At 55.8% G+C, this 26,104-nt stretch overlaps 8 protein-coding genes across 8 annotated transcripts; 5 read left to right on the top strand and 3 right to left on the bottom strand.

The window, feature by feature from the left end:
- Nucleotides 1–3,285: 3,285 nt before the first annotated feature.
- CCMA1212_008111 (DnAJ-like protein) lies at nt 3,286–5,073 on the top strand (the record flags this gene model as incomplete). Its single annotated transcript, XM_073705258.1, has 1 exon — nt 3,286–5,073. The coding sequence occupies one exon, from the start codon at nt 3,286–3,288 to the stop codon at nt 5,071–5,073; it is 1,788 nt and encodes a 595-aa protein (XP_073556277.1).
- Nucleotides 5,074–7,620: 2,547 nt separating this feature from the next.
- Nucleotides 7,621–8,733, top strand: CCMA1212_008110 (Disulfide-bond oxidoreductase YfcG; the record flags this gene model as incomplete). The annotated part of the gene is made up of 5 exons (XM_073705257.1): nt 7,621–7,716; nt 7,827–8,051; nt 8,123–8,180; nt 8,253–8,420; nt 8,522–8,733. The coding sequence occupies 5 exons, from the start codon at nt 7,621–7,623 to the stop codon at nt 8,731–8,733; spliced, it is 759 nt and encodes a 252-aa protein (XP_073556276.1).
- Nucleotides 8,734–8,758: 25 nt separating this feature from the next.
- Nucleotides 8,759–12,707, top strand: CCMA1212_008109 (uncharacterized protein; the record flags this gene model as incomplete). Its single annotated transcript, XM_073705256.1, has 7 exons — nt 8,759–8,769; nt 9,161–9,681; nt 9,777–10,345; nt 10,426–10,747; nt 10,813–10,955; nt 11,057–11,250; nt 11,573–12,707. 7 exons carry the CDS (start codon nt 8,759–8,761, stop codon nt 12,705–12,707), a joined length of 2,895 nt encoding a protein of 964 aa, XP_073556092.1.
- A 189-nt stretch (nt 12,708–12,896) lies between these two features.
- On the bottom strand, nt 12,897–14,954 carry CCMA1212_008108 (uncharacterized protein; the record flags this gene model as incomplete). Its single annotated transcript, XM_073705255.1, has 9 exons — nt 12,897–13,014; nt 13,109–13,193; nt 13,250–13,519; nt 13,585–13,681; nt 13,731–13,860; nt 13,910–14,037; nt 14,106–14,460; nt 14,564–14,719; nt 14,836–14,954. 9 exons carry the CDS (start codon nt 14,952–14,954, stop codon nt 12,897–12,899), a joined length of 1,458 nt encoding a protein of 485 aa, XP_073556093.1.
- Nucleotides 14,955–16,331: 1,377 nt separating this feature from the next.
- CCMA1212_008107 (Succinyl-CoA:3-ketoacid coenzyme A transferase 1) lies at nt 16,332–18,342 on the top strand (the record flags this gene model as incomplete). The annotated part of the gene is made up of 3 exons (XM_073705254.1): nt 16,332–16,626; nt 16,789–18,113; nt 18,208–18,342. 3 exons carry the CDS (start codon nt 16,332–16,334, stop codon nt 18,340–18,342), a joined length of 1,755 nt encoding a protein of 584 aa, XP_073556096.1.
- A 331-nt stretch (nt 18,343–18,673) lies between these two features.
- CCMA1212_008106 (Dol-P-Man) lies at nt 18,674–19,668 on the bottom strand (the record flags this gene model as incomplete). The annotated part of the gene is made up of 2 exons (XM_073705253.1): nt 18,674–19,390; nt 19,492–19,668. 2 exons carry the CDS (start codon nt 19,666–19,668, stop codon nt 18,674–18,676), a joined length of 894 nt encoding a protein of 297 aa, XP_073556097.1.
- Nucleotides 19,669–20,971: 1,303 nt separating this feature from the next.
- On the bottom strand, nt 20,972–23,618 carry CCMA1212_008105 (Protein priB; the record flags this gene model as incomplete). The annotated part of the gene is made up of 7 exons (XM_073705252.1): nt 20,972–21,654; nt 21,707–21,780; nt 21,835–21,914; nt 21,976–22,114; nt 22,165–22,683; nt 22,798–23,379; nt 23,443–23,618. The coding sequence occupies 7 exons, from the start codon at nt 23,616–23,618 to the stop codon at nt 20,972–20,974; spliced, it is 2,253 nt and encodes a 750-aa protein (XP_073556094.1).
- Nucleotides 23,619–25,567: 1,949 nt separating this feature from the next.
- Nucleotides 25,568–26,086, top strand: CCMA1212_008104 (uncharacterized protein; the record flags this gene model as incomplete). Its single annotated transcript, XM_073705251.1, has 1 exon — nt 25,568–26,086. A coding segment is annotated over one exon (519 nt), but the record flags the coding sequence as incomplete, so codon positions are not given.
- Between the last annotated feature and the right edge of the window lie 18 nt (nt 26,087–26,104).

Genomic DNA, 26,104 nt, shown 5'->3' with positions numbered 1-26,104 from the left:
GGAGTTACGCAGCCAACGATTTCTTCACAGCGGGAAGCGGACAGCAGTTGAGACGACTCAATCCCGCTCTCTCTACGGTGCTCGTATGCAGACGAACAAGCATACTCGCATACTCGCACACTCACATCGGCCACGTCTCCTTTGGGACAACTCCTGGGCCGCTGTTGCATCTCGCCTCTCCACAATCTCGCCGGTCCTGCATCTCCCGCTTGCTCGCTCGCTTCTGCTCTCGGGGCTCTGCCTCTCGCTATTCCTAATCAATTGCCTTCTTTCCAGCCATCTGGAAGTTTCGTTATCTCAACCATCAGTGGGCCGTTGCTGCATGAAAATGACCCAGCGTCGCTTCGAACCTCTATTGCTTGCCGGCCCCAGGACCCTTGGACTCCAGAACGAGAACGACTTACACGCATACCTAATACAAAGTGCAGCACAGTTTGAGTGGGATCAGGACGAGCACAGTACAAGGGCCTCGCTAGCCTCCCTCCAGTCAACACGAAACCCCTCTCACCGCCAGAATTCCGTCGAGTGGCCCATCGCAATCGCCAGAGATCGTCTGTTGTCGTTTGTTGGCGCTCGTCGACAATCCCCATCTGCCATATCATCATTCTGTGTCATCGCGCTTCCCCTGTGCCTTGCTTTTTTTTTTGCCTTGCCCGGCTTCTTTCGACTTCCCTCTCGCTCTGTGAACAACTACGTGTCTCGCCCGCACTTGGCGAATCCGCATCTCCGTCTCGTGCTGCAATATCCCACCACGCGGCTCCTGTAAGCGCCTGAGGCTCGTCGCCACTCCTGCGCGTCTGCTCCAGCCTACGACACGCCAAGGGCAGCATCTTGTCATCATCTTACAGCGCTGGACCGGGGGAGCGGAGGGGAGGGGGGAAACGAAAACCAGGAACTGTGCACCGAGGCCCATATATCATCAGCCTTGCTTGCCTCTTTGTTAAAACGGCCCCAGGCAGTTTGACTCATTCATTGTTGTTGTTGTTTTACGTGAAGACGAAAGAATTGCTCACACTCTTTTTTTCTTGGTTGCCTCGTTCGTCATCCCCATTAGGTAACAGCCAATCCGTCGCCAGTCTTGCTCTGGTCCTTGCACGCACAGCCGTTGCGAGGAAGACGGTATCAGATCCAGTTCGACTGCCAGGGTCCCTGCGCTCGACAACGGACGGGTAGTACGTGAGCGGTACTTTGTCGGGTTTGCGCATCAGCCGACAAGCCCCTCGTCGTGCATCTCACGTCCCGGTACCCCTCGCGTCTTTTTTTTTTTTTATCTCCCCTTGGGGCTTGGCTTGGTTTGGGTCTGGCTTGGGGGAGCGGACGGAGGAGAATCAGAGGAGAGCAGAGCAGAGAGAGACGGCGCAAAGTACCTGTACCCTGGCAGATGCATTTGTCGCGCATTTGTGGGAGCATCGCATCCACCGGGCGAGGTAGCAGGACTTGCAGGCTGTTGCACTTGTAGCGAGCACATGTAGGCGCTGCTGCACCGCATACCGTACAGCATAGTAGACGCTGCTGCTGTGTCGTCGACCCCGATTGCACCCAATTCGCTTGGACAGCAATTACACCTGCAGCGAAGACGAGAGAAGACGAGAGAGAAACGACAGTGAGAGAGAGAGTCAAGGTCAAGATTCGATCACTCGGCTATTCACTCATCAATTGCTTCCCATCATTACTCACTGCTCGCCCATCCGCCCCTGTGTCTTGCTCGGCCTTCGTCACGCGCTCGCCCTCTGGCTGACGCATTCACTCCGCCGGCTGTGACCAATCCCGCCCTCGAGCTTCTTCTTTCGCCTTCCCCGAAACCGACGGCGCCGGACATCCAGAGAGACCTGTTACCGTTGCGCCAGCGAGCACGAGCATGAGCGCGAGCACCGTCACCTTCAAGTTATTACACACACCAAGAGCGAAAACGAAGTGACGCTTCTCGCCAATTCCGCAGTCACCAATCCTTACCTAAACCCACCGTCGTCGTCGTCGTCGTCCGTCTCAGCCACGGCAAGGTCGACATCCCGAGGCTCTGTCAGCGGTATCGCTCTCTGCTGTGCCCTTTTAACCCGCCTCGAGTCGCCCGCCTCTGCCGCCACCCCTCGCTCGCCCGGCCATCATTCATCGATCAGGACACGACCAGACCAGACCATCTCACCATCCACAGCCCACCCACCAACCAACCATCCAACCATCCCTCAGGCCCGACCAGGCCAAGCGTTCGTCCACGGCTAGCAGGACGGATCCGACCTAGCTGAAGGCACCATCACGACTCGACCAAGAAAAGACTCGCCCCCCCCTTCCTTTCTGCGCTCCGCTGCCAGCACTAGACAGCTTCAGTTAGCAGCAGCCTCTAGCAGCACCTCGTGCCTGTGCTCGTACCTGTGCGCGTACCTGTACCTGCACCCGTCCCTGGCCCTGCTCTTGTACCCGGTACCTCCCCAGCGCTGCCCGTCCCTCCCACTCCCACAGCAGCTGCTCCCCCCCCTGGTCCCGTTTTCCGGTCGCTGAGCGAATCACGGCGTGCAGCGCTGCTCCGGCCCGTGACATCGACGACTCTGCCCGCCCTCCGGTACAAGGTACAAGCGACAAGGCACAAGGTCAAGGTACAAGGCCAAGGTACAAGCACCTGGCACTTGTACTGCACTGCACTGCAATCCCCCTCCCCTCTTCAGTCCAGTCTTGCCAGGCCGCAAGGAAAGAAAGCCAAAAAAAGGGACCAGGCCCGGCCAGATCTTGCCTGCTTCCCTTTTTCGCATTTGCCTTTGCATTTGCATTTGCATTTGCAAGCCTTGTGTGCTTCGTTGCATCTGTCCGCCATTCTGCCCGCCATTCTTCCCTATTTCCCTCTTCCTCTCCCTCTTCCTCTTGCTCGTCCCCCTTCGTCGCTCGTCTGATTTTCCCTTCCACCTTCCTTGTGCCTTTTCTTGCGTCTCTGGAAAGCTGTCATTCCTTTGCACATCAGCGGCGGCTGGCATTCCATTGCGGTGCCTGCGCTGCTGTTATTCGCCGCCTTCCGCCTCGTCAGCTATACTCGACCGAGTCACCACTTCGCAAAGTCGCCCCCCCCTCGGGACCATCTCGAGCAGACGCAAACTTTGGCCTCTTGTCTTCCATTTCCTTCTTCTACATTCGCAGTTTGCCCAGCAAACGGTCAGGAGCCTTTCGTCGCCTCAATCGCCGTCGCCCACGGATCGATGCAAGCCGCCTCCCGCAAGCTACTATAACCCAGACCCGAAATAGCCTCATCTGCCGCTACAGCGCCTCTGCCGTCAACTTTGCTCCTCCCGCCATCCCAACATGAGCTCCACGCCTCTCCCGGATCACTACAAAGTTCTCGGCGTCAACAAGGATGCGCAAGTAGCGGAGATCCGGCTGGCCTACCGCAAGCTTGTTCTCAAATGCCATCCCGACAAGGTGCAGGATCCCGCCCTCAAGGCGCAGAAGCAGGAGGAGTTCCAAAAGGTCCAGCAGGCCTACGAGCTGCTCACCGATGAGGAGGAGCGCAAAAAGTACGACGACCAGGTCAAGCTGGCCGAGCTCAAGGAGCAGCTCCGCAAGACGTCTGTTTCCACCCCGCGATCAAATTCAAAGTACGCCGAGTACGAGATTCGCACCGCCGAGCCTCGCGCCTCGTCTTACAAACCGGCCACCAGTGTTCCCCCGCCCGCAAAGGGGTATACCTACCCGCGATCCTATGAAGATGACGTAACCTTCAGCTCTCGGGTCTACCAGACTGGCTCCTCGCGCGCGACCAGGCGGGAGACTACCTACGTCGACGGCCGCTCAAAACGGGATTCCGAGCGCGAGGCCAGGGAAAAGGAACGGGACCGAGAGCGCCGAAAGAAGGCCGACAAGGAAGAGGCTGCTCGCCGCGAGAAGGAGGCCAAGGAGGCCAAGGACGCCCGCCGAGAGAAGAGAGCCAAGGAGAAGCAGCGCGACAAGGACATCAAGCGCGAGTCCGAGGACAAGAAGAAGCACGCCAAGCCCGCGGCCACCTACGTCGAGGACTACAGCGACGAGGCTGCTGCCGCTGCAAAGTCCGACAAGAAGAAGTCGTCGAGCAAGAAGTACGATGAGAAGCGGGATCGGGATCGCTCCTCTCACCGCGACGACATCCCGGTCGTGTCCCCCCCAATGCCCCCTGTCCGCTCCTTTACCGAGTATGCCACCAGCAAGTACGTGGAGCTCCCGCGAACCGCGCCGGCGGCCCCGGAGCCGTCGTCTTCTTGGGAGGACACCCACGCCAAGATCAAGGACGCCAAGTCCTACATGGAGGCGGCCCGGGCCAAGGAGAGCGTCGCGCCCGGCGGCCTGAAGCGATCCATGACCTATGGCCCGCGGATGAACCAGCCTCCCGCAGCCCCTACGCCCCCGCCCGCTCCCAACCAGACGTCGCCGTTTGCTGTCCCCGACGACGACGACGTTCGTCGTTCGGCCGCGCGGCCTCGCCGCGGCTCAACGGAGAGCAACCGCCCCAGAGACAGCAGGTATAGGAAGTCGTCGAGGGAGCCGGTCGCCGCCGAGCCCGTCGTCATGAGCGCCTCCCCCAACAGCCGCCACGCGCACCCTCCCATGTCCGGCTCGCCCCCTCACCTGTCCAGGACAAACACCATGCCGGCCGATGCAAACTACCCCCGCGCCGTGCCCATCACGCGCTCCCAGACGTACAACTTTGGAGACGCAAACGACCCCCGTGGGCGGAACCGCACGCGCTACCAGTCGCAAATCGACGAGGAGGAGGTTGATTCGGACGAGGTCCATGACCACCGTGCCAGAGACCGAAGGCACCGCGGCGGCAGGCGAGAGCAGTCGGTCGACCAAGGGTACACGGAGTCGCGATACCCCGGATACGAGCGCCAGGCATCGTACAGCCGCCGCCCCGAGCCGGAGCCGGAGCGATATGCGTACTACTCTTCTGGTCACGACGGCCGACCCTCGATGCCGGTCCGCGAGAGCAGCTACTCCGCCTCTGCGGGACCCGCCCAGTTTGCCAAGGTCAAGACGTCCAAGAACTACGGATACGACGACGTCCACTACTCCGCCTACCACCACCAGAAGCCACGTGAAGAGTACACGTATGCTTGACGGCGTTGGACTTCCATTCTTATACTTCATTTCATATTCTTTGTGCTGTTACTCCCCGTCTACGACATCTTCTCGGTTATGGCCCAGCGATATCTTGCTGAGGAAAACCCCCCAACACGGAAGTCCTGGAGCTTCCCCGACTTTTATTAACAGAATTGTTCACATGCGCAATCCATTTCTTTCTTTTTTTTTTTTTTTTTTTTCTTTTCTCGTTTGATTTCCCAGAAGTCGACTTTCGTTTTTTTTTTCAGTTTGGTTCCATATTACGAGAATGATCTATCTACGACTACAACATGTACCCGGAGTGCACTGGTGTGCTTCCACGATATGGGATGATGGCTTTTCCTTTTCCTTTACACACGATACGCCGCAAATTGGCCATCTTTTTCTTTTCCCTTTTCCTTTGATCTTTCCTCCTTTCAAGCGACGTTTCACATGATCGAGATTGTCGAAATTGATATTCGAGGATACGCGAGGTGAAGCGTTCGCTCCGTACCTCGGACGTGGGGAGGGAGATTTGTTTCTTTTTTTGCATGAGCACAAGAAGCGGGACCCAGTCCCTTGAGCTGTGCCACAAGGCGTTTTCTGGAGGACTATATCATTATGACGAAGCCCAGGGATACCATTCGCTCTTTATAGACACGGGCACGAGACAGATTGGATAGCTAGCGAGGGATGATGAGCACGAGACCGACGAGCGAGCGAGCGAGCGATCTATTACCAAGCATTTTTGGATAGAGCCGTGATGACTGCGCGCAGGGACGCGGCATGACTTGATGAATACTTTTTGGCGGTTGGATGGGTTTATTTGGTCTGGATGTCGAATTTCCTTCGTTTTTGTCATCTTTCCCCCTTTTCTTTTTGCTTCCTTTTTCTTTGATTGAGTTTGAGATCATCGAGACAATCTGTAGCTAGCACTTCTGCGCACATTGCAGAGACTGAATATGAATATGAACATAAGAATGGAAGTCACAAGTCTGTTCTAGCTATGTGAGAAATGGATGCGAGTGTGAATGTGGATGGTAGCGGAGGAGCAGGAGGCGGGGAAAAGGTCTTGTGATGGGGTGATGTGGTATTTGTCTGTGAGGGACAATATCATGATGGATCGATGTATGCCTTGTATGTTCATGTCAGGAGGCATTTACATTACACGAGGACTTTGCCGGCTTTGTATGTATGATGATTGCCGACTTAACATCGGTGATGATGAAATACGGTTCTGGGCTGGGTGAGATTCAGGGTCATTCGTGGCGTCCAGGTTTATTGGGTTTTGAGAGCTTATGCTCGGGTCGGGTAGATCCGCAGCTGATTTACTCTTTGGTCCGTACGTAAGACGTAAGATTTCATGGTTTTACTCTGTGTATGTATATAGGTGAGACGTAAGTTTTGATGTGTTGGTGAGATTGCTTGGGAAGTTGATGCTTTGAGGGGGTCTTGTTTGTTTGCTTTTGTGGTTTGAGATGGAAGATGTGGGGTTTGGTGCTGGGGAGTTTTGTTACGTATGGTTGGTGTTTTGTGATTGTGCAAGAGGGTATTGGAACAGGCGGTTTCTTTTGTGACAGTATAATGGGTGGGATTTGTTTGGAAGTATTGATTGCTTGTGAAGCTGGTGATTGAACGATATATTAGTATGCATATATTGAGTTGCAGTGACGGTTTTGGCATGTATGAAGTGCAAAAGTACGGCCGGCATTGGAGGCGTATACTGTACACTGAAACTCCGTGTGGGGTGTTAACGAAGGTACAACCGTCCAAGTATCCGAACTTTCAATCACAACACGACAGCACACCGTCTACGATGCAGGCTGAGCATGCGAACTTGTATTGTAACGTATGTACTGAAGGAGAAAAGGCGAAAGATTGTTTATGAATAGATATAATCGTATTGAAACTTGGCGTTTGCTGCGATATGTAGGGACCACCATGTACAGTAGTATAACGCATGTAAGCCCTACCAATTCATGACAAACCATTGTGATAAGCAATTCAACAGCACTTGCTTTCTCAGCAACCACAATCCATCCATCCATCCATCCATCCAACTCCCCCCTCAAAACATCTGCGATACAAACATACTCGTACACGGCAATTTGGAGATCGAAGGATATGGAAATCAAATGGTGCTCCGCTTTTTCGACGCCATTTCCGGGAGTGTGGGGCTTGGCAGTCGTTTACCTCACCGTCACAGCATGTTCGAGAGCAAAACCCGATTTCTAAGCAAGTCTCGATGGGACCACAGCAGAAGATTGGGGAGGGAGGGTCGGTCGGGTCAATTATTCCCTGGGCTGAGAAATTGGGGGGGATTGGAGAAGACGGTGGTTGCTCGTGTACAAAGGACTATTACCTCATTGCAGCTAGTTGTTTTGTATCATACTGTCGACATTCATACTATAGTAGTGGTATTTATATATCCTAGCTGTTGGCCGCACTCCGCTCAGACCTCATTCTCCTTCTCCCAACAACGACAGATACGGTAGTAATTACGAGTTTTATGCCAGCAGCTCGTGTAGCACAAAACTAGAAAAGCAATTGGTAAACAGCGTCAAGATGGGCATCCCGACTGATATCGTGCTGTACACGGCTGCCACGCCCAACGGCATCAAGGTGTCGATTCTGCTGGAGGAGCTGGGCTTGGAGTACAAGGTCAGTTTACCACTCAACGTCGGACACCATCGCAACATGCATCAAACACAACTTCCTCTGCACGCAGCTTTGCAGGCTTTGACGGATGGCTGACTGGCCCCCCCCCCTAGATCCGCTCCATCGACCTGGGCAAAAACGAGCAAAAGGAGCAGTGGTTCCTCGACATCAACCCCAACGGCCGCATCCCCGCCATCACGGACACCTGGACCGACGGCACGCCCATCCGCGTGTTCGAGAGCGGCGCGATCCTGCAGTATCTCGTGGACCGGTATGACAAGGACCACAAGGTTTCGTATCCGCGGGACTCGAAGGAGACGTGGGAGGTGAACAGCTGGGTGAGCTGCTTCCAATCGCACCCCTGATGACAAGGAGTTTAATTTGCTGATTGTGTTTCTTATGTGCGTAGCTTCATTGGCAGATGGGTGGTTTGGGGCCGATGCAGGGACAGGCGAATCACTTTAACCGTGAGTTTTTACAACTATGATATTGCTTATGAGCTGGTGAGTGAGTGCTGATGAGGTGCTATTTCATTGTAGGATACGCCCCCGAGAAGATCCAGTACGGCATCGACCGGTACACCAACGAGACGCGCCGCCTGTACTCCGTCCTGGACACGCAGCTGTCCAAGTCGAGCTCGGGCTACCTCGTCGGCGACCGCGTGACGATTGCCGACATTGCGTCCTGGGGCTGGGTCGCCTCTCATGGTATGNTCTTTTCTTTTCTTTTTTTTTTTTTTTTTTTTTTTTCCCTTCTCATTTCCCTTTACCCAATCTCTCCATCCTTGATGCTGATGCTGGACAAATAGCCTGGGCGGGCGTCTCGCTGGCAGAGTTTCCTCACCTGGAAAAGTGGCTGCACGCGCTGCTCGAGAGGCCCGGGTTCGAGCAGGGCCGGCACGTGCCGAAGCCGCATACTGCGTTTGAGCTGGCGAAGCTGAGTCCGGAGGAGATGGATAAGAAGGCCGAGGAGACGAGGAGGTGGGTGCAGGAGAGTATGAAGGCGGATGCGAAGAAGTGAGCATGTATCATGAGACGAGATTGCAATGATTGTCAGGTATGAGGAATATTATGAGTTATTGGTTGTTTTGTGAATGCTTTTGGAGGCTGTGCGTGTGTGTGTGTGTGTGTGTGTGTGTGGTTATTGTGTTCTATCCATGTATAAGTGATATCACAGCAATCCAGCATCTCACTGCAGTCCAGGAGTAAGACGAGATCCGTACGGTCCATCGGCAGCCCGAGTCATTCTCGCTCGTTTTAACGTGTATTCTTCTTCGTCAAACGATCGCAGCTCATGAAATCCCGATTGCCTGCAGGGGTGCCCATCACGAAGCGGCACGAGGCGATGGTGCAATGCGCTTGGGTGCGGATCATGGATGCACGGCATGGATCGATTGGCCGACGGGACATGTATGACTTGCATAATCCTATATATCATATCAACCTAGTTTCTGCAAAACAGTTCGACACAATTTTCACTTTCAACCCCTTCATCTCATTCCGTTCCCATACAACCACAAGATGGCTCCAACAACCCCCAAACCCCCCTCACAACCCCACGACATCGAAAGCCAACAAGCAACCCCCCTCCTCTCCTCACCCTCCCCATCGCCGCCCCCATGGTCCCCTCCCCCAGGCTTCCTCCCCATCCAGCTCGCCATCATGACAAACGTCTTCCTCAACGGCTTCGACGGCACCATCACGGCCGCCACCTACGCCGTCATCGGCTCCGAGTTCGACGCCGCCAACAGCGCCTCCTGGCTCACCACCGCGTACCTCGTCACCGCCGCCGCCTTCCAGCCGCTCTACGGGCGCGTGTCGGACGTGTTTGGCCGCCGCGCGTGCTTCTTCGTCTCGACGGTTGTCTTTGCGGTGGGATGCGCGGGTTGTGGGCTTGCGGGGGGCGTGGTTGTGTTGAGCTGGATGAGGGCTGTAACGGGGGTTGGGGGGGCTGGACTGATGACTATGGGTGAGTTGTGACCTGATTTCTCTTGTCCTGGTATTCTTTTGATTCTCGGTTGTCTCTTGTGTTTATGGGCTTTGTGCTGATGCTGGGTGGTATAGCGACCATCATCAACTCGGACATGATACCCTTTCATAGACGCGGCATGTACCAAGCCATGCAAAACGGCGTCTTCGGCTTCGGCGCCATCTGCGGCGCCTCCTTTGGCGGCACAATCGCCGACTCGCTCGGCTGGCGCTGGTGCTTCCTCCTGCAAGTGCCCCTATCCATGTTTGCCCTCGTCGCGGGCCACGTCGTCCTCAAGAACGAGCACCTCGGGGCCACCAACACAACAGCAACCACAACCCCTCCTTCTTCTTCTTCTTCTACTACAGACAGCAGCAGCAGCTTCAGCGCAATGTGGAAGAGAGTCGATTTCTCGGGTGCCTTGCTGCTTGTCCTTGCTGTGTCGACGCAGCTCCTGGGACTCAGCCTGGGCGGAAATGAGTTGCCTTGGGGTAGCCCCTGGGTGATTGGTGCGTTGGTGATGAGCGTGGTGCTGTTTGGCGTGTTTGTGAGGGTGGAGGAGAGGACGACTGCGATGCCGATTATTCCTTTGCGGATGCTAAGGGGGGCGATGCCGATTGCGACGCAGATTGCGAATATTTGCGCTGGCATGTCTTCGTATGGGGTCAGTTCTGCTTTGTCCTCGTCTCATATTGACGTCTTACATCCGCCTTTACTGACTGCTTCTGGTATGAAACGAAACAGTACCTCTTCATGCTGCCGCTCTTCTTCCAGGCCGTCCTCCAAGACTCGGCCACCAAAGCCGGCGTCCGTCTCGCAGTGCCCTCGCTGGCGATTCCCCTGGGCGGCCTGATCGCCGGCACGGTCATGTCTCGCTGGGGGAAGCTGATTCCCCTGATGCGCGCCGGTCTCGTTCTCATGACGGTCGGCCAGGCGTTGGTGTCTTCGTGGGCGTTTGCCGATGCGCGGTGGAAGCATGTCGTTTATATTTTCCCGTCGCACCTGGGGACGGGGATTGTGTATCCGGCCATCTTGTTCATATCGATTGCGTCTCACGCCCACTCTGGTATGTTGCTTGTCAATCTCGGCAACTTTGGATCAAATGTCTTTGGTTAACCATGTCATGTGCAGACCACGCCGTGTCCGCCTCGACGACATACCTCATCCGCTCCCTCGGCTCCGTCTGGGGCGTCTCGATTGCTTCCGCCATTGTGCAGAACACGCTCAGTGTGCGCTTGCCGCAGGTTCTGAGCGAGGTACCAGATAAATGGAGAGTACGACCCTTTTCTTTCTAGTCAAATCACTTCACTTCACTCACTCACTATATATTCTTCCAAACCGTTTGTGGGAAAACTGGCAACTGACGCAAGTTTAGGTCATTGACGAGATTCGGCACTCGGTGGACGCCCTGCGGACGCTCCCGCCGGATGTCCAGCTTAAAGCCCGGCTGGTGTATTTTGATGGATTGAAGCTCGCTTTTGGGGCGACGACGGCGGTGGCTGCTGTGGGTGTTGTTGCGGCGTTTGTGGCGAATCCGGCGAATTTGAGGAAGACGAATGCGGCTGGTAGGTAATGGGTGGTTTGTATATCTTAACGTTTAGACTTGGTAGCTGCCTAGTATCTAGACAAACGCTCTGTGTACTGGATGAGTGATGCTATAGCAATGGTTCTCTTTGCTGCTATCTTGTTATACTGGTGTAGATCCTCCTGATGTCGTTCCTTGACTCTTCTAATGACCCCAGTCTCATATATGGGCTGTCTTACAACTGAAATCCAACATTGTTTCTGGTAGGCTTCAATAATTCATTCATCTTCCAATTGCAGCTGCAATAGCTTGACATCAACAGCAATAATGACGGAAGAGCTTGATCTCATCTCCTGTCCCACTAAGCTTATCGCCACCCCACCACCACTCAAAAACCCGCACCTCATCTCATCTCATCTCATCAACCTCACCACCATCAACCAACCCTCACCTCTCACCAAACAAACAAAAAAAAACCACCAAAATCCTCACATCAACAATGTCCTCTCCCTCCCCTCAGCCAGCCTGGCTCCCCCCCAAACTCACCTCCTCCCCCTCCCCCACCATCCACGCCCTCACAACCTCCCTCCTGCCCCCCCTCCTCAGCGCCCTCTCCCGCATCGGCATCGCCCTCCGCTCCTCCCACCGCGTCTCCCTCGCCGGCTCATCCAACTCCTTTGGCGACGACCAGCTCAACGTGGACGTCGCCTGCGAAACAATCATGCGCGCCGCCCTCGCGCAGTGCCCCCTCGTCGCGACAGCCAGCTCCGAAGAGGACCCCGAGGAGCGACAGATACTGCACCCAGACGAGCCCTCCGCGGCAATCTCCTCCGGCGAAAGGTTCTCCGTGGCGTTTGATCCGCTGGACGGCAGCTCCATCATCGCGGCGAATTGGACCGTGGGCACGATTGTCGGGGTGTGGAAGGGGGAGAGCGCGTTGGGGAAGGATCCTGGGCAGCAGATTTGTTCGTTGATGGGCGTGCATGGACCCAGGACGACGGTGATTGTGGCTGTGAGGGAGGAGGAGGTGGAGGATGGCGGTGTTTGCTTTGAGTTGGGGCTGAACGATGATGGGACCGTGGAGGTGATTCATCCGGATGTGAAGCTCTCTGCGCCGCCTTACGAGACGCGGTACTTTGCGCCTGCAAACTTGCGCTATGCGGCAGAGTCGCCTGCATACGCTGCCCTCATCTCGTCCTTCATCACGAAGAAGTATACCCTTCGGTATTGTGGCGGGTTGGTCCCTGACCTGGGCCATATTCTGACAAAGGGTCACGGCGTGTACGTTTCGCCCGTGGCGGAGACGAGCAAGGCCAAGCTGAGGAGGCTGTACGAGGTCCTCCCCGTGGGATTGGTGGTGGAATGCGCGGGGGGGAAGGCGGTGGATGAGTTTGGGAGGAGGGTGTTGGAGAAGGAGGTGAATGGGTGTGATGAGAGGGGCGGGATCATCTTTGGGAATGGGGATGAGGTTGATGAGGCGGTGAGGGTTTTGTTTGGCTGAGGGTAATGGTTTTGTTTGCTGGCTTTCATGGTTTTGTTTGCTGGCTTTCATGGTTTTGCTGTCGTCACATCGTTTATGGGATCGATAGACAAAAGTTGAGGCATCAGGGTCAAATAGACAATGTCATTATTTGCGGAATGAACGCCAATTCGCTGGCTGTAACGGCACAACTAAACAAACAAAAGCAGCTTACAAGATCATGTCGAACTCGGGGTCGCGGTCGTCGCCAGAGCCCGTGTATTGGTCGTATTTGCCGTCCTTTTTGTCTCGGTTCATCTTGGCGCAATAAAGCAGGTTGGCCAACACCCTATGTACATCCGCTGTCAGCTTCTGCCCTCGGATGTAGTCAACATGAAAGCATGGATGAGGGAGGCTGAAATGAGAAAGAAGGATGTGCTTACGCAAACCACGCATAACACAAGAGCCCCAGGACGACAGAGTGTCCCTTGAGATAGACGGGCCCGTCCTTGTTGGGGTATATGAACGCTGCAGGGCATCAGCTACAGCTCTCGGTATTTGTAGAGGAAGAAACGGCCACGTACTCGCGACAAACCCTCCACAGTTGGCCACAGCCAACTGCAGAGCCGACGTCGTCGCCCTCTTGAAGTGCCCGGCGGAATTGTTCGCGTTCCAGACCAGCACGCACGGCACGGAGCTGTACATGCCCATGGCCATGAGGCACGTCATGCCGAAGCGCACGCTGGCGGACCGGACGTGGGCAATGGTCGCGTAGCCGGCGATGGAGATGGGCAGCATGGCGAGCATGGGGGCGCCGCGGAGCTTGATGCGGTCCGAGACGAAGGCGATGAGGACTGGGAGACAGTTAGCGGATGGAAAATGAATTTCAGATGTGGAATCTGTGTTTGAGGGAACGGACTGGTGGTGGGAGTTGCGACGGCGTAGGGGATGACGGTCCAGAGCTGGACTTTGTTTGCGTTGGTTGTGATTTTGAGATCATTGACGATTGTTGGCAGCTTGACGAGTCAGCAACAGTCTATACAATCACTAACGATAAATGCTTACGAAAAGACCGAAAGAGTACACCCCTGAGAGCAAGGCGAAGTACGCCGTCGACGTCAGCCAGATTTGGACGTTAAAGATGCCGCGCCTCACTTCGGACCACTTGAACGATTCCTCGGCCTCACGCGCTGGGCTGGAGTATCGTCAGTATAAGTTCCCTGTAGATTGGCATGGGACCGTACTTGAAGCGTCCTCCGCTGTCGTTTGCCAGCCGTTGAGCAGCAAAGTCCCTCTCCTCCGTCGAAAGAAACCAAGCGCTGGCAACATCATTTGGCAGTCCCGCAAACGCAATCAGCCCCGAAACAACCGTCTGCCCTTCATCAGTCCAACCTCACCACAAATCAAACAGAAACTATCGTTCATCGTCGTCAAACTCACCAGCAAGCCCTCGACAATAAAAATCCACCTCCAACCCTCCAACCCGCCCCTCGGCCCAATCGCCGACAGCCCCCTGGCAAGCAACCCCCCAAACGCACCCGAAAGCGACGCCGCCGCGTAAAACAGCCCCAGGCGCAGCGCCAGCTCGCCGCGCGTGTACACGCTCGACAGGTACAGCACGATGCCCGGGAAGAGGCCGCCCTCGGCGACGCCCAGGAGGGCCCTCACGGCGGCGAAGCTGCCAAAGGAGCGGACGAAGCCGAGACACATGGTGATGATGCCCCAGGCGACGGTGAGGGAGGGCAGCCATATGCGGGGGGAGACTTTTTTGAGGACGAGGTTGCTGGGGAGTTCGCTGCCATTGATTTTTTCGAGGACACAGTCAGTTCACTTGCACTTGGTGATCGTGCTTGGAGGGGGGGTGGGTTCGTGAGAGAATGAGAAGTGAGTTGACGAACCAGGCAATGTAGGTTGCGTAAAAGACGGCGAGGCCTTGGGAGTACTGCTCGTCTGAGATGCCGAGGTCGGCTTCGAGGCCGAGGATCTTGGCGTTGCCGACGTTTGTCCTGTCGAGGAACGAGCAGAGCAGGAGGAGGGCCAGGATGGGCATGACTCTGCGCCGGTGAGCATATGATTGACACTCTACCTGAGTGTGTATACAATTGACTTGAGTGTATATACAAATACAACGCGACAATTGCTGGGTTGAGGCGACGAGATTCAGTCCTACCTCGTGTCCATCTTGAACAGCACGCTCTTGGTCAGAGCCGCCGTCCGCCGCGGATCCTGCGCATTCTCAACCTCGTAGTCGACTGCATCGTGCTTTTCATTCTCCGCGTCGGCCTTCATCGCGAATCCAGTCCCGCGTTTGCAAAATAACATGAATAGGTTGGACACTATCAATTGAATGACAGACAGTATGAGTTGATTGATGGCGCAGAGTTGAGTACACTTCCCCAGCTTCTTTCCCCGCCGCCTGCACACTTACCGCCCCCGGATTTGCAGGGATGAGGATGAGGAGTCAGCATGTTTTACCAGCAGGCTATAGGATGAAGCTCGAAGGCTTGTACCTTGATCCTTGGAGGGCGGCAGTTGAACTCTCTCCGCACAATGCATAGGATTATGTACTCTACCTTGTGTACAGTAATGTATGTACATACGTGTGTATAAGAGGCTTCGGCCCCGCATTACACTTGTAACCTTGTCGAGTCACGTCCACACGTATAAAAGGGAGTGATTCATGTCTCGCGCGTGGGCTGTCGGGGAACCTGGAGTTTTGGTGTGTGCTCTTGTATGGGGTAAGGTTGGGTGCAGATCTGGCATGGAGAAGGAGTCAGTGCCGATTGGCCGGCTGGAGGAAAGGAGGCTTGAAACGGATGAGGCTGCGAGCTGTCAGTGAGGAACCATGACTCGTGGCGAATAGTAAGGAGGAGCTTCTACGGATTTTTTTTTTCAGATCGTGTGGCCTTCAGAAATTTCCTCCTTCTCCGGAGTTTGCGTGTTTTACACTGGACCCCTCATGACTCGCCGTGTTTAGATCTCGGTGAAGACAGTACGCACACCGTCGAGCTGGCGGGAGAAGCATCAAGAAGCATCAAGAGCCATGATGGCCAACTTACCTCATCAACCATATCACATCATCCTCGCCTTCATCACATTCAGATCCCCCCAATCAGCACCATCCAAACATCTTCAGCCTCGCCATCTCCCCCTACAACGGTCCCCCCACGATGAAGTCATATCGCCACCGGAGGCGTTCAAGCCACACACACACACCAACAAACCCCGATCAACCCCCGGGCCCAGCGAATCTCCACCAGACGGTGCCTGTCCAGTCCCCTTTGCTGTGTCTCCTCCCCCCCCTTGGCTTCCGGCCGACCGGCCGACTTTCCCGAACAAGTTCCGTTTTTAGCACTCTCACGGTAGCCGAGCCGAGCACGATATAAAGGAAAAGGACAATCGCTTTGCACGGACTCTTGCGCTCCCTATTGTTGGGCGATTGAACCTTTTGATTGACGGCGGAATCCACATTCCTTTGGTTCGTTATACCTCGTTATTGCTTTTTGCAATTTAGAAATCCGTCACTATCGTGTTGGTACGAAATAAAAGTGCTGCATCGCCGTTTCGCTCGCAAGCGCAGCCACCCGGATCTCATTGCATCATCACATATACACGCCGCATCTTTTTTCAACAACCACAACTTTTATACCCCAGAGAATTACAACAATGGCCACGATACTACGCCGACCAATCAACCCCAAGGCCGCCCTCCCGCGAGCCTCACCGCGATGCGCCCGCTCCCTCATCACCGCCGTCTCGGCACAGCTCCTCCACGCGCCTAGAGTCGCCGCCAGCCCCGTCAGGAGCAGATTCCTCTCGACGACAGCCTTGCGCTTTTCTCAGCAGCAGTCGCAGGTTCGACCGAAATCAAAAGTCATCGAGAGCGCCGACGAGGCTGTTGCCGACATCAAGAGCGGTTCCGTCCTGTTGAGCTCCGGATTCGGGCTGTGTGGTATTGCAGGTATGTAGCATCGCCTCCCCTTCCGTATAAGTCGCCCATCCTCGACATCTCGTGATTTCCCACCACGTCACTCCCACCCAATCGCGCGAGAAAAAACACCAAAAAACACACGAAAACCCGGATCAAGAAATAAATCAATTGAACTAACAAAATCGTCAATAGAAACCCTCATCCAAGCGCTGCACCGCCGAGGCCGCGAATCCCTCCACTCCCTCACAGCCGTCTCCAACAACGCCGGCCTCGAAGGCCGCGGCGGCCTCTCCCACCTCACCGAGTCCGGCCAGATCAACAACCTCATCCTGTCCTACACCGGCGGCAACAAGGTCCTCGAAAAGGGCTACCTTGACGGCGAGCTGGCCGTCGAGCTGTGTCCCCAGGGCACGCTGGCCGAGCGCCTGAGGGCCGCCGGCGCGGGCATTCCCGCCTTTTTCACACCCACCGGAGCCCGTACGTTTTACCCNACATACCAAGATCCCACCCCCCCCCCCCCCCCCCCTCCCCCCCCCCCCCCCCCCCGCCCCCCCCCCCCCCCCCCCACCCCCCCCCCCCCCCCCCCACCCCCCCTCCTCCAAGAAGGCCAGATCCCCATCCGCAACAACCCCTCCGGCGGCGCCCCCCTCGAAAACGGCCACAAGCGCGAAACCCGCTCCTTCAACGGCAAGCTGTACCTGATGGAGACGGCTCTGCACGGCGACGTCGCCATCCTGCGCGCCTACAAGGCCGACACGGCCGGAAACTGCGTCTTCCGGCGCACGACCCGCGCCTTTGGCCCGCTCATGGCCAAGGCCGCCAAGCTGGCCATTGTCGAGGCCGAGCACATTGTCCCCGTGGGCGAGATCGACCCGGACGACGTCCACCTGCCGGGCATCTACGTGGACCGCGTCGTGCAGGCGACGGTGGAGAAGCAGGTCGAGACGCTCAAGCTGCGCGAGGAGCAGGGCGCCGACGTGAAGCAGGGGAGCGAGCGCAAGAGGACGATTGCGAAGCGGGCGGCCAAGGAGCTCAAGGAGGGATACTATGTCAACCTCGGCGTGGGCATCCCCACGATGGCTGCCAACTTCATCCCCAAGGAGAGGACCGTGTGGCTGCAGAGTGAGAACGGACTGCTGGGCATGGGACCGCATCCCACGCCCGAGGAGGTCGACGCCGATCTCGTCAACGCCGGCAAGGAGACCGTCACCTTCGTCCCCGGCGCCTCGACATTCGACTCCTCCGAGTCCTTTGGCATGATCCGCGGCGGCCACGTCGACGTCTCCATCCTCGGCGCCCTCGAGGTCAGCCAGGCAGGCGACCTCGCCAACTTTATGATCCCGGGCAAGCTCTTCAAGGGCATGGGCGGCGCAATGGACCTCGTCGCCAACCCGGAGAACACAAAGGTCATCGTCGCCACCGAGCATCTTTCCAAGAACGGCTCGTCCAAGATTGTGAAGCAGTGCAGCTTGCCTCTTACCGGCGCGCGATGCGTGAGCACCATCATTACTGATTTGGTACGTAAATCTCCCTGCTTTTTTTTTTTTTTTTTTTTTTTTTTTTTTGCCTTGCTTCCTGGGGAAGGGATTAGAATTGCTAACTGGTTTGTAGTGTGTCTTCCAAGTGGACCGCGAAAAGGGCACCCTGACGCTCACGGAGCTGGCGCCGGGTGTTACCGTCGACGAGGTCAAGAGCAAGACTGCCGCGCCGTTTGACGTCGCCGACAACATTATTAGCATGGAGTAGAACTATAACAACAGGGTTTAGAACTGGGAATACAGAAGAGGAGGAGATATCCGCATAGGCATATGGATTCTCTGGGAGACATGGAATTTTCTTTTGGTTTAAAGGCATAGGACGCATGACTGGGATCAGTACGGCGGTTACATATGCTGGGTAGAAGGCATTCAGCGTTGCATGTATCATCAGTATTTGCATTGTAATATTCTGCAAAGTACATATATCCATATAGTTAAAACAAGAACAGGCTTGTTTGTTTACACATGATTGCTCAAAGATCCATCACTCTATACCATCACTCTAGACATTGTAATAAACACAGCCGCCCATGAGCACATCACAGCTTGGCCGCAAAGTTGCTCCCCCCCAATCCCTCCACAATCCTATCCACCGTCCTCAACACCCACTCCCCCCCTTCATCCCCCGCAAGCCACCTCGCACCCTCCTCGCTCAACCTCTCCTCCTCCTCCCCTCCCCCCTTTACCTCGAGATCCCCCCGAAAAGACCCATCATCAACAGCCTTGCGCAGCCCAAACACGTGCGAAAGCACCTGCGGCCCAACCCCCGTCTGCGCCCTCAAACTCGCAACCGCCACCAAACTCGTCATCACCCTCCCCACGCCCCTCTTCACCCCCCCTTCTCCTTCATCGGGATCAGACAGCAGCGGCCCGTAGTGGCAGTTTAATATCACCACCGGCAGGTCCGGGTGTGAAGTCCCCAGCTTGTCGACGAGCTTATCTTCAAACGGGGCGTAGATCGAGTCCCATAGCCCTCTTCCCCTGGTCTTTACACTCTCGACGTTGTCTGATGTCAGGGTGCGGGACGGCTGCGTGGATAGGGATGAGGATATGCTTTGGGGGAGGGAGGCGTGGAATGCGTTGAGGCAGTTGATTGTGCGGGGGATCCCGTTGAAGGAGATGCACTTGAGGCCGACTTCGCGGATGAACTCTGCCGTGCGGACTTGTGCTGTCTGGGAATTTCCTCGTTCCGCCGAAGCGACGTTGTGCAGAATCGACAATGCATCGGGGGAATTGAGCGTAAATGTAGCAGCAGCCTATACGTATCGTGTAAGTTCCCTCATCGTCATCCTCACCCCCTCATTGTCACGGCAAACCCCCAGCAGAAACACCTCAAGTTCAATAGAAGGCAACTCACAGAAATCGCCAGCCACGCCCTCGCACCAACCCCAAACCCCTTCGCCTCGCCCGCAATCCCGCGAAACAAATCCCCCACCGCCGCCGCCGCCGCCGCCCCCTTTGCGATCCTGTGAGGCCCGGGCCGTGCAAAGGGCGCGTTGATGAGCGCCTTGAGGCTGGGCGAGAGTTTGGACATGGTGCGTCGTCGGCGGCTCTTGTCACTCAACGCTGCTGCTGCTGATGAAGAAGAAGTTGAAGTAGGTGAGATTGAAGCTGAGGTCGAGGTTGAGGTTGGTGTTGGTGTTGGTAGTGAACTTTTGGCCGCGGCTACATGTATTTCCGACTGTTCCAGCACATCCCTCTTCTCACCCTCTCTCGTCATGACTCAAACTCCTCCAATTTACCTTATGCACGTCCTCTTTATACATAGAGAAAGAACCCCATAAATCGCGTCAATTCCCTCCGGAAAGCTGAAAAGAGAACAAATGACATCAACGTAAAGAACCGGAGATAGAAGAGGAAGTTTTGATTCCCGTCTCCACTGCAACTCACGCCAGATCGATTGGGGGACCCCCGTTGCGCCGGGCCTCGGCTATTAAAAAATTAAAGTTGCGCAGCACGCAGATTGACGGGTTGTATGCAGGTCGGGAAGATGGATGGATAGAAGATGCGGCTTTCACACATTCGAAGCAGGATTGAGTAGAACAGTCCAGATAACCCTACAAATTCGCGACTCGAATATTTCCTTACTTCATCAGTTGCGGTGAGTCAGATAAGCCATCAGGGCACGGCCTTCGAAACTACTTGTAGCACCAAACTCCATAGGTCGCCATATACCCCAACTCCAGTAACACTCCCAACCCAAACACCAACACGAACCCCAAAACCCAATTGATCAAATATTAAATATAATAATAAGCCACATAAATCCTAAAACCCTCAAGACCCATCAGTGCAAACTCGGACGTCCCAGTAAACGGAACACACATCTGAACTCCGACTTCAGCCCCCACAATCCCGATCCCGCCAAGCCGTTCCATTCGCCTCCCCGGGATTTCTGCTCGGCTACGTGTAGGTGCTTGTTTCAACTACCTTGATGGGTAGATAAAGAATTTGCTCCGGGCTCCCGTGTAAGAATCGCATGATTGTGGTATTGATTTGTCTACGTTTTCGCTTGATCAAGTGGCCGTTCCTACATACCTATATAACGCAATGCGGTCCTGGCTTCAGCTTCTAGATCCGACGCATTTCGCCTCTTCTTTCGTGTCCCCCCTTGGATCAACGGCGCTGGCTTCACAGTACATTTGCCCTCCTGTCCCTACCGTTTCGGAATGGTTGTATGTCGTATCTCAATGAATTGGTTTCACTGATCAATTGTATCAATTGAAGTAAACACGAAAACATAAAAAGATCATCCCTGCCCATTCGCTTATTCCCAAACAAACTTAACACGCTGCCCGACCAAATCCTCGCTACAAGCCCAGTCCCTATGCATCCCGCTAATTCGCATTGAAGGCTGGCCAGTTCAGCCAGTCAAAGTTGTTCATCTCCTCCCACGACATGTTGCCCCCAAACGATGAAGACGGCTCAAACACGTTGCCCGGCTGATTCAGCACCTGCGCAATCTGGTCGTCCGACATGGTCGAAAACTGCACCATATCCGGCCACAGCATCTGCTGGTCCATGAAGCTGCTCGGCAGCGCCGGCGGCGTGTCCTGCATCGGCTCCGACGACGACGGCGTTGTCCGCTGAGCCTTGTGCGGTCGGACGCCCTTGGACGATCCCGATATCCGCAGCAGATGCCGGAGATGCTTCCCGTACAAGACCGAAAGCCCGTTTCTATGCGGGGTGACTGTTCCGATCCGCTCCAGCACGCCAATGGCCTCTTCAATCAACCTCCTGATGCTCGGTGCAAGCCCGGAGCCGTCTGGAGCATACGCGCTAATGTTCAGAGCAAAGCACGCCGCAAACGAAATCATAATGGCCGTGTTGTTGGGCATCGACTGCAGTTGCGACTCTCCCTGGATCGCAGCCCTCATCACGTTCAGCGCCGCCGATAACCCAGCAGTCCGAAAGAAGATGCGAACCTCAACAGGTGCCGTCGGGTGGTTTATGATGCGTCCGTATGTCGAGAGGCGAGTGTGGGCGACGAGGATGTCGACATATGGCGGGAGGCGCCGTTCTGCGATGGCCGTAAGCAGGTGACGTTCCTTGAGCGAGTCTACGAGACCTACCAGGACCTAAACCTATCATCATGCCCCATTCCGCCAGCCACTGATCGAAAAATCTCTCTATAGCTCCTTGAATCCTGTGCGTCACTTAGTGATACGGCTGGTGTAAGTGAGCTCGGGCGACGACTTACGAGCGAGCCACCAATGACCCATCGCTGTTGCTAGTCTGAGAGCCGTCGCAAAGTGCTCGGACTGTATTGAAAAGACCATCCTGCGCAAGTCAGCATGGGGACGTTGAGGAAAACAAGGCAGTCAAAGCATTGCTGTCGTACCAGGTTCCGTCTCATGACAGCCATGGATGCCACAGGACCATCTTGCTCGTCTGCTATCGGAGATCTATGCCAGGTGTCGCAATCCTTGATATTTCGTGTAATGGGAATCATAAAAGGTCTACCGCGAGCCAATGCCATTCTAGACCAGTGTAAGTCGAGGGTTAGATCGAAGGGGGAACTGGCACTCACCCTCTCTCCACGACAAATAGCGAAATGTAACATCGCTCCCGCGCTCGCAGCAACAGCTGGCCCTGCTCGGACCACGGATCTACGTCTGGAAACCCGTCAATGGCAAGGGCGGTCCGGGGATCCAGGCACTCTCCCCTTGACACCGTCGTCGACGACTCCAACACATCCATGGGCATCAGCACCTTGTGTAGAGACAGGTCAAACGCAATGGTTGTCGCCATCGCAATGTACATGCACGTCTCGTCATCCATCGTGTGGTCTCCCGGGAATATCCAGGGGATGTGGGTCATGAACGCCAAGACAATCTCTACCGACTTGTACTTGTCATTCATGACCTTGTGGGCAAGCATCTTGACATGGTTAAACAGCCTCTTGGAGAGCGGGCCCGCGGAGGGCATGAAGAGCGTAGACGCTGCCATGACCGTCGTAAAGAGGAACGCAGATCGGCTGCGCGTGTAAGTGGCCGTATGGACTCGGGGCGAGAGGCCCCACCGCGTGTGCACAAGCTTGGAATAAAAGCTGCCGAATCATGAGCCTCAACGTGCTTCTCTCCTTTGTCCCTCCCTCACATTCTGTGCAACGCCAAGCCGGGAGCATCCAGCCTGCTCCACCGGGAAGGGTAACTTGTCTTACTAGTTAAACAACGACTCTGCCTCGTCCATGGTGACGAGCCCCAGGTCGACGGGGTCGAGGTCCTCGCCAGTGTCAAGCTTCACCTTGGCCTGGGAGAAGAACTGCTGGACTCGGGTCGACTCGGGATCCTGCTTCGACGCCGCGCCGTCGCGCTGCCGCTGGCTCTGGGGCGAGTTCCCGCTACGGCGATCACCGGGATGGAAGTAAGACGCGCGCGCCAGCAGCTGGAGAGGGTTCTCGGCGTCGTCAATGGCCAGGCTCTCCTCGGTGCGCTGCACGAAGTCGGCCATGGATCGGTTGCCCGCGCTGTCGTTCTCGTTCTCGTTGTCGTTGTCGTTGTCGTTGTCGTTGTCCTCGTCGAGGTCGCTCGAGGTCGAGCCGCCCTCCTCCTCCTGCGTGTTGCTACGCGAGCCCTGCCTCGATGAGTGCTCGGCCGCATCCTCGTTAGCTTCTACGTCATCCAGCAACTGTCTCAGGCTGGCCACGATGCTCCTCTCCTCGGGACCTCGCGCCTCTCCCGACTTGACGCGCTTGACGGCCTGCTGGAGCTGATACAGCGCCTTGTCGAGCCCAACCCGCTTGCTTCACTACCCGGTCAGTCGCTGATTTATAGAGAGTACGGGGGTTCTTGACGTGTTAGGGGACGCTTGCTTCTTGATGCCCTTTTGCCGGCCGGGATGAAACTCTGGGCGGATGCACTCGCAGTTCAGGTGAATGCAGCGTCTACACTTGGCCTCGTAGGGCATCCAATCGCACTTGATCTTGCTGCGCCTGCACACCAGGCATGCGGCCTGCTTCGGACGCGGCGGCTGCTCCGTCATGGTTGGCCTACACGAGTCGGGTCGCCCGTCTAACAAGTTGGCATCGCGTCGAGGCGCACTAACATCTAAGATGCTCCGTCTAGCGAAGAAGTGGAAAGGTTTGTTGAGCAAGACTCCTGGCTGGGATCCGGGGAGCGGCAGGTTGATAGACGGACCATCACGGGTCACTCATGAAGGAGGCGCATTTCACAGTGCACAAATGCCCACGGTACACGTAACTTTGGACGGGCTAACCCGCTTCTGTCCCGTCCGAGCCATCGTCGAGGGAGTTGAGAAACGCCAGGCCAGCAAGGAAAAAAAAATCGGGATAGTCCAGCCTTTACCGAATGCCGAATGCCGGCTATCCGGGGGCAGGCCCCCAGGGAGACACGGTCGTGCATAAAAACTGGCGCTGTCAAAACTATCTCGATGTCGTCTTCCTGCTTCCTGGCTGCGATTCGACAAGGAATGCATGGCGGCATGGTTACATCCTCGCTCACTCAGCTTCCCTTGTTTGCTATCAGGCCGTCCCCTCTGGACGCAAGATTGCGTCGCAACTCAGAAGTTCTTCGGCCAGCGGACGCCCAACTTCCAAGTGCCGACTTCCAAGGGCCGAAGAGCGAGGCGTCTCGAGCAGCCACGACAGATAAGTATGTAGCAGTGACGGGCAAGGCCCAATATTGCCGCCTCGGGGAGTTTTGAGGCTATTCTCTGTAGGCGATGAGCCCTTGCTGCCATTTCCACAGGGACAGTCCAGGTTGCTAAAATTATCGCCGGCTCATCTGGCCGTGTTAGCCGTATCACTCCCATGGACGTAGCATTCTGGTCGGCCCCGGGGGCATTTCAGACGGCGATCCAAAGAGTCCCTTGCCGCTTCGTCGTATGGGCATCCAGTGATGTTGCTTTGAAATGTGATTCCCCGCGCGTTGTGCGTCTGAAGCAAACTGACTGTCTCCTCAGTGGCGAAGCCGGGCTCTCGGCAGAGAAACTCAGAGATGAGAGAGTGAGATCTCGCCCTCCCCTCCCGCCGGCGTTTGTCCCTTGACAGGTCGAGTCGAGCGCGGAGTTGGACAATAAGCTCACCACTAACTTTGATCCCGCAACGGGAGCAGTGAGGCTAGCCCCCATTCAACGTGGCCCTGACTCCGCGGCTGCGGGTGATGTTCAGCTGCTCCTGTCGCGGATCCGCGTCGACAATCTTCTGCTTGCCGGAGCTGGGGAAACCATTCGACGAGATGACAAATGCTTTCAGCACGGAAGTCAGGTGATGCAACCCGTCGAGAAGAATTCCCCCGGCCGTCCGGAAGGGCTAGTTGCTAGTCCGTGGGAAAGGGAAGATCCACGCCGTTGCAAAATCGGCTCAAAGAAGCGAGGCCATACCGAGGAATTCATCTGCTGGGCCGGCCCCGGATTAGAGATGATGAAAAGCCGTTTCTTGTGTGCGAAGTACTTCGGATGCATGCTCAACTTGGTACCACCTAGAATCTCCTTGGTCTGTTTCGGCCTGCCCGCCCACAGCCCCCTCGGGCAACAAAGAGGTAATAACTGGCACGTCGCCGTCTGCGGGCTAATGACTAACAGTCTGTCGAAATGGAGCCGTCGATACGGAGAAGATGGAGAAGAATCTGGAGAGACGAGCCACATGGCGTCCAAACCACCCGCATTTCCCCAATTCCTTAAACTGCTGCCTGGCTACCGAGAGTCTGGACGTTTGATGTTTTGATTTCTTCTTTTCCAGCGGTCCACCTTTGTGTCTCTTTATTCCAGGCGGTCTGTAAGATTGGTATGTGCAACCTCTGCCGTCGGGATGCCTCTGCCCGTCCTCTCACAGCGTCGCATCACGCCACAGGGCGCATCATTGCATTGCACTGCTTCTGCGCAAGCCACAGAGAAACTTGGGATCGCATGTGACACACTGCAAGCGCTAGTCCAGTCTGACGGCTTGGCCGCAATACGGCATCCTGCTCGATGGCGGCTGGCGAGGCCAATGGCGAGGGCATCGCGACCAGAGATCGTCGCCAACGGCTGCCGGTTCGGTGACTGAATTGCCAGGTGGTGGCTGCAAGGATTCGCATCCTGTTTGTCACCCTCTCGTGCTCGTGGTGGGCGCATCTCCACCGCACGTCTTCGGTCCCGATGGCCAACAGCCTGAAGAGGCGTTTTGTCGTCGAACAATGCCCGCGTCAAAGCTTGTCTGTGGTGGTTTTCTTTCTGTCTCAATTGCGCTTGCAAGGCTCAATGGACGGGGCCCACTTGGGTCTCTCGAACACATGGGCCATGCCGCCATGTACAGTAAGGGGTTGAGAAAGTGGCTGACGCTCCACCTCAGAGAACAAAAGAAAAAAAGCCGGGCTCTCCACACTCCACTGGGGATGAGACCATCTCCATCTGGGGGCGGGCGGTTTTCTCCTCCCAGAATATGGAGGTGTGCTGCACATCAACGGCCGTCACGCACCTCCACAGCAGACTTACACGCATTCATGACTTGAAGTCCATTTAAGCATACA

Source organism: Trichoderma ghanense (genome assembly GCF_004382785.1).
Source record: "Trichoderma ghanense strain CCMA-1212 chromosome Unknown scaffold_11, whole genome shotgun sequence".
Classification (NCBI taxonomy): Eukaryota; Fungi; Ascomycota; class Sordariomycetes; order Hypocreales; family Hypocreaceae; genus Trichoderma; species Trichoderma ghanense.
The sequence above is the reverse complement of the archived record's forward strand: the minus strand, read 5'-3'. Positions and strand labels throughout refer to the sequence as shown.